General features: G+C 35.5%; 1 protein-coding gene and 1 long non-coding RNA gene across 2 annotated transcripts in view; one reads left to right on the forward strand and one right to left on the reverse strand.

Annotated features, from left to right (window-relative positions):
• Positions 1–4,300, forward strand: part of LOC132800190 (uncharacterized) — an 83,107-nt gene extending 78,807 nt beyond the window's left edge. Inside the window, exon 2 of the long non-coding RNA XR_009635041.1 lies at positions 3,034–4,300. This is a non-coding gene — a long non-coding RNA (uncharacterized LOC132800190). The remainder of the gene's footprint in view (positions 1–3,033) is intronic.
• Positions 4,301–5,512: 1,212 nt separating this feature from the next.
• LOC125418614 (uncharacterized acetyltransferase At3g50280) lies at positions 5,513–6,990 on the reverse strand. Its single transcript, XM_048462611.2, has one exon. It carries the CDS (start codon positions 6,837–6,839, stop codon positions 5,760–5,762), a length of 1,080 nt encoding a protein of 359 aa, XP_048318568.2. The 5' UTR covers positions 6,840–6,990; the 3' UTR covers positions 5,513–5,759.
• Between the last annotated feature and the right edge of the window lie 290 nt (positions 6,991–7,280).

Genomic DNA, 7,280 nt, shown 5'->3' on the forward strand with positions numbered 1-7,280 from the left:
TTTCTTCTAATTCTCCATGAAGAAACGCAGTCTTAACATCTATCTATTCTAACTCCCAATCAAACTGAGTTACCAAAGCCAACATGACCCTTATGGTTGTATACTTGACAACCGGTGAGAAAATTTCATTGTAGTCTATGCCTTCAACTTGAGTAAACCCCTTAGCCACTAATCTGGCTTTAAATCGCATCGGTTCAAATTTCATCATTCCTTCATTGACTTTGTAGATCCATTTACAATCTACAATCTTTTGATTTTTAGAAGCTGGTACCAAATCCCAAGTCTCTTTTTTATGTAAAGATTCCATTTCTTCAGCCATAGCTTCTTTCCATTGTGCAGCTTCTTTTGATTTCACAGCTTCCAAATAAGTTCGTGGCTCATTATCTAAAAGATCTTGAAATGCCACTGAGGCAAAAGCTATGAAACCTGCATAGTTGTACTTCCTATTAGGCTTCACTTGCTTTTTTGCTCTATCTCGGATCAGCAAGTATCCTAGTGAAGCTATATTTTTATGTCATGGACTTGAGGATTTCTGCTCTGGTTGTTCATTTTCTAACTCTTCATCTGATTGGGTAGGTGTATGCTTTTCTGGTTCATCAACACTTGCAGGTTCAAGGGCATCATATGGCTTATCATTTAGATTTTTATCTTCTTGACTCTCCATCTCAGAAAGTAAATCAAGAATCCTTGTTTCCAACTTGTTACTCATCTCATTTCCTGCACTGTTAGTAACTTTACAAGGCATAGAAGTTTCATTAAATATCACATCTCTACTTATAATGACTTTATAACCCTGACTTTTTTTATCCCAGAGTCTATAGCCCTTAACACCTGAAGGATAACCTAAGAAAACACATTTTATACTCCTAGGTTCAATTTTTCCCTCTGCTTGATGTACATATCCAGCATAGCCAAAATTTCTAAGCTTGCTATAATCAGGCTTCTTATCAAGCCACACATGTTCATGGGATTTAAAATTTAAAACAGTAGATGGTGATAAATTTACCAAATGCATAGCTGTCTCACCCCAAAATAATTTAGGTAAACCAGATGGAACAAGCATACATCTCACCTTATCAAGCAAAGTCCTATTCATCCTTTCAGTCACACCATTTTGTTGTAGTATGTGTTTAACAGTTCTATGTCTTAGTATACCATGAGACTTACAGAAATTATCAAATTCTCTATTACAAAATTCTAGACCATTATCGGTTCTCAAGGCTTTTACAGGTTTATTGGTTTGATTTTCAACAAGCAATTTCCATTCTTTAAACTTAGTAAATGCTTCATCTTTGGTTTTCAGCAAGTAAACCCAAACTTTTTGAGAAAAATCATCACTTATTGACAAAAAATACCTATTACTAACTTGTTTTTGTACCTTGGCAGGGCCCCACAAATCAGCATGCACATATTCTAACATAGATTTAGCTCTACTTGTACTTAAGTTAAAGCTAAGCCTATGTTGTTTTCTCAAAATACAATTTTCACAAAATTCTAGCTTGTTGATTTTGTCCTTGCCAAACACATTCTGTTTATTCAAGTAGTACCAACCTTTTTCACTAATGTGACCCAATCTATTATGCCACAAAACAGTTTTATCAATTAATGAACTAACAAAAGCATTACTAGAATTAGTAACTGTTTTACCAAGCAATACATACAAACCATTCTTTTTCACACCTTTCATAACAACAAAAGAACCCTTAGTCACTTTCATAGAACCATTTTCAGTTTTACAAGAGAAACCTAATTTATCTAACATGCCAAGAGAAATTAAATTCCTCTTCAAATCAAGGACATGTCTAACTGAAGTAAGAGTCTTAATGGTACCATTTAATAGTTGTAGTTACACATTTCCAATGCCAACTACTTGACATGATCGGTTGTTTTCTAGAAGGACTTGACCACCATCACACTTAGAATGAGAGTAGAAACAACTTAAATCAGGACACATATGAAAGGAACAACATGAGTCTAATAGCCATTCAGATTTGTCTTGACTGGAAGATATAACCAAGAGCTCTGCAGGCTCCAAACCAGTATAAGCCACTGCCAAGTCACCTATTTCTTGGCCTTTTTCTTTTTCATCTTTCCTTTTCTTAAAATAATTTTTAATAAAATGTTCCTCTCTTTTATAGTAATAACACCTCCTAACTCTTGTCCTAGACTTAGATCTAGGATTCTCCCTAGATTTGCTCCTATGGTCACCTAGATCCCAGGTTCGTGTGGTGTTTCTACTCCTTACTGTAAGACCTTCCCCTTTAGACTCAAATTTCAATTCCAAGTCTTGGGACCTAAGGGCACTCACTACTATTTCTAAGGACAAAGAATCCCTGCCATGCTTAATGGCATTCTTCACTTCTCTATAAGTCTCAGGCAAGGAGTTTAATAATATCACAGCATGATATTCATCATCTAAAACAACATTACAGTTTGCAAGACTCAGTATTAAGCGATTAAAAGAATCAAGGTTAGCATCTAAGTCCTTAGTGGTATCCATTTTGAAACCAAAAAATTGCTCTAATAAAAGAATTCTATTAGGTAAAGATCTCACCAAGTAAAGGTGTTCAAGTTTCTGCCACATCTATGAAGTAGTACTCACATCATCAACCTGCCTCAACACGTTAGCAGAGATATGGGGGATGATCAAGCTCGTTGCAATTTCATCAATCTCCAATTTCTTGTCTTCGGTGACATCTGCTCTATATGAGCCATCAATTGCCTTCGCAACCTTCATCTGGACCAACACAGCCCTCATCTTCTTGCCCCAGAGCAAGAAGTCTCCCTTACCATTGAAGACTTGGATCTCCAATTTTGTAGACATCCTTGGAATTAGCAAGAACCAAATCTCTCTTCCAAGATTTTTAATCAAGAACTCATGAGGAACTAAAAATGCTCAGTTCACCACGAATTGGAAAATGCCCAATTCACCAAGAATTAAAAGGAAGAATACCCAGCTCATCGAGAATTAGAAATACCCAATAACTCTGATACCACTGTTGGAAAATTAGAGAGCAAAACTGAAAAACTAAGTAACACAAACAACAACAAGAGTTATCGAGGTTCGGCCAAGATAGCCTACATCCTCGTTACTCCAGTGAGAGCTTATGGTATTTTATTGAGTAGCTGCTATCACAGAAAATAACTACAGAACTTAAACTATGAAATCACTTAGATATTCACAACCCAAAGCCCCTGTTACACCCTTTTCACTCAGTGTTTTTTTCCAAACTCACAAACAACTGACAAAGAACATCAATTACACACAAAAAAGAACACAAGGGAATGAAAACAGATTTCTTAGAGCTTTCCCGCCTTCTGCAGTTTTCTGGAAATTTTGAGTTTTTTCTCTGCCTTTGTTTGTGAAGAAGAAAGCTATATAACTATAACAAATGTTGCCTTGAAATGTTGTCACTCTACCTAAGATGAGAAGCAAAATGACTATTTTGCCATTCCTTATTTCCAAAATAATGAAGTGCATCGTTTTGACCTCCTGAAGCTTGAAAACATGCAAAACAGGTTCTGCACCAGTTATGCAACACATCACAGCAGCATTACAAGGTGAATTTTAAGGATTAAATCATCACAAATTTTTAATAAAGTTCTTGGAAGTATGACATATATCTCTACTGTGTCAGTAAATGGAGTGTTAAGAAGCTTTTTCCAAATTTTCTCTTTCTTTCTCTTCACTCTTTAGATACATTGTACAATTTATACATTTTCTTCGAAGTTTGGAAACTGTATTCAAATACATATCAAAGGTATGTTCGGATTGCAAATTTGACATTGCTCTCTCTCTCTCTCTCTCTCTCTTGTAGTTTGTAGTTAGGAAAGCTAAATAATATCATTAGAAGATTTTCTCCTTATATACGGGCAATCTCACGTGACCGACTATGAAACTGACCTCCCGCACCACCACTGCCTGCTTTTATTGAGCAATATTTTAAGACATAACACTTGCGTCCATTCCACACCGTGGTACCTGCGGTACCCCTCCATCTAATTTATTGCCATCTGTTGAAATATTTATCGTGTGTCTTTGTCATATTAAATTATGCAGCTCACCATTTTTTTTGAATTTTGAGAAAGAGAAACTTTAAAAAATTTCCTTGCACAAGCGAGTTGTAAAAACAACTTTCCTTCATCGTCATTGAGGTCCTGGCTTCCAAATCCTCCTCCTTCGTGTCTTCTTCCATTGTTAGTTAGATCTAGAGCTTGAAAGTATCTCTTCTTCCATAGTCATTTCGCAGGTCAATTCAACCCCAAACCAAAAGGTATTTACTAAAAAAAAAAAACAAAACCCAACCCAAAACGCACCTCGAAGATCCACAATCTCTGTTCTATGATATTCTTCTATAGTCATCTCCCAGAGGTGGTCTTAGAACTTAGGCCTGTATTCTTTTACTCTTCCATAGACCCACCACAAACAACCTTTCTCTTCCTCTAGTTGTCTCCAAATGAGGTTGATTACCTTGAGACTGTACCAACCCGCAAGCAAAATTCTGCTTTGCTTGCCCAAGTCACATGAGGAAAAGACAAAAGAAAACATCTGGTATGGATCTTGGATCATAGAATCAGAATATTTTGAAGGCCGTTCGGATCATATTTGCATAAGCATATGAAATTCTAAAATTGACTTTTAGTTTGTTGGTAATAAAAATTCTAAAAATTGACCTGTGATGCTCGGACTCTTCAAAATCGTCGAAGCACCCGTGTCGACACGACACGACACAGATACGGGTGTGGAATCCGTTCCGGATACACTATGGGAAAAATGGGTACGGCTATTCACCATTTACAGAGCTTTAATCACCATTTACAGAGCTTCCATGGAAAAATTGAAGAATCCATCCATGGAGAGAAAAGTATCTGTAAAGAGAGGAAAGAAAAAAGAAGAAAGAGATGAAAAAAAAAACATAAAAAAAAAAGTATCCAGCTGGCATAAAGAGAGAGAACAGAGATTCCTACCGGTGGAACTGAAAAGAGATGAGAGAGAAGAAAGGATTGAAGAAAAGCATAGGAAAGAGAAGTATCGGGCAGGAAAGGGATCTGTCTTTATACAGCTACCAATGTAATTTTAGAAGGTTTGAGAAGAAAGAAAAATGATTTATTTTAAAGTGTATTTCTATTAAATAATTTATCCAAAATATTATATTGTCACTTGTCAATTGTCATCCATTAGCACTTAGGAAAAGACGTGGTATTTAAGTATGGCAAGAAAGAAAAATGATTTATTTTAAAGTGTATTTTTATTAAATAATTTATCCAAAATATTATATTGTCACTTGTCAATTGTCATCCATTAGTACTTAGGAAAAGACGTGGTATTTAAGTGTGGCATGCTTTTTCAACCTAAAAAATAGAGGCTTTTTATTAAATAATTTATCCAAAAGATAAAAGAAAAAATATTTTTATATTATAAAAATATAGAAGGCGAAAGGGCCCGATCTTGTTCTTCGTCTCTGCAACGTCTCTTTCTCTCTGTTTTTTGAGCTGATGGCTTTATATTCATTTGATTTTTCCAATAAAAATACACTGTTCTCAATCAATACTCTTTTCTTTTTTGTTTTTTCTAAAATCTCCATAGCAATTTTTAGTAATATTTATTTTTCCAATAAAAATACACAGTTCTCAATCAATGGCTTTATATTCATTTGGATACTTATCCCCGTATCCTAAATTTTGAGAAATGACAAATCCGACTCTTAGATATGTACCCGTATCCGACAATTATGCCCACCGAGTTTCCGAAATAATCTTCAGACAGAGGAGGTGTTTAGTTTTGATCTGTTACTCACCGGCAGCATGAAAACGTTTATTTGGTGCGGCGGTAGATTACGTGCCCGAGTTATGGACCTCCATAGAAATGCAGACAGAGACTGGAAGGAAGAGATGATGATGTTGTTGTTGTTGTTGGTACAATTACAATTGATACACTCTGCATTGGCTTTTGCTTTGAGTTTTGATATAGTTTCTGATGAAAAGTAAAAGATTTTGGTTATGACGACGCCGTATTTATTGGGAGAAGAATTAACTAATGGATCAGGCAATTTAGAGGAGGCCGTGGTTTGATTTTCATAATTGAAGGGGACTTTTATAAGTCGTCCCTGACCATCAGGAAACCAGGGGTTCAGTACAGGTGGGCGTGAAATATCAACAGTACTTGGTTGATGTTGATGATGATGATGTAGTGCTTGTTGAAAGATCTCGGACCACATATTGAAAAAATGACAGAAAGAGTTTCCATCGGCAACGATATGGTTCATGGAGCAGCCTATAAAGACGCCATCCACAAGTTCAGTTACCGTAATGGTAACCAAACTCTTCTTATGGAGATCTACAAGTTCTCTGTCGTCGTGGAAAAACTTTCGTATTGCAGATCTTGGAACAATATCATCAGGCGCCGATATGATGTCTGATATTGTCAAATCTGAAGTCGCATGGATGAATTTGACTCCAGGGCTGTCCTTGCAGTCCACGTAGAAGGAATAATACGAAACAAGGTTTTCATTCCCATTCTCATTTTCATGTTGGATGGTTCTAATTCGTCCTGCAAGGGGATAGAAATGGGTGACAGTCAGGGAAAGAGAGTGCTTCAGCCTATCCAATAGGGAATCTATAATGAATTGATCGGATTCACATGGTTTGGCAAAGAGAAGGCCTTTCTGGGTATGATTCTGGGAATTGATGAAATAAAGATCCCATGGTGTTAAGTAGAAGGGGCTGTTGTGTTTGGGTGGTTGTTCATCTGAATCTGCACAAGCATGATGATGATATTGATGTGGTTGAGCAAAACACACTGAAACAATACTAGTAGTATTATTGTTGATGAACTCCATACTATATTTTATGTACCAACAGTCTTGATATCCAATTTTCTTCTACTGGGCATCGCCGTTTCACATTATTAGCGGCCTGCAGTATTTATATACTGGTTTCGCTCAACGTCAAATATACGCTTCTCATATGAGCTTCAAATTCATTATTTAATTAACCAAACCATGATTCATCCATCAGTGTTGATGCCACCTAATCGTTTTTATATATGTATTATTGTAAAACCATTATTTATTTATTTTACAATACCATTATTTATTTATTTTGGTGAACCGATCTCTAATTAATTAGTAAGAGATAGACACTTTTATTTAAATCATATTCATATGGACAATTTAACATTTTTAAAGTTAATTTTTTATTAGTTTTTAAATTACATCGTTTAGAATAATCATTTAAAATTTTAAAATAGATAAAATATAATTTTAATGAGATGTTATAAT

Source organism: Ziziphus jujuba, chromosome 12 (assembly GCF_031755915.1).
Source record: "Ziziphus jujuba cultivar Dongzao chromosome 12, ASM3175591v1".
NCBI lineage: Eukaryota > Viridiplantae > Streptophyta > Magnoliopsida > Rosales > Rhamnaceae > Ziziphus > Ziziphus jujuba.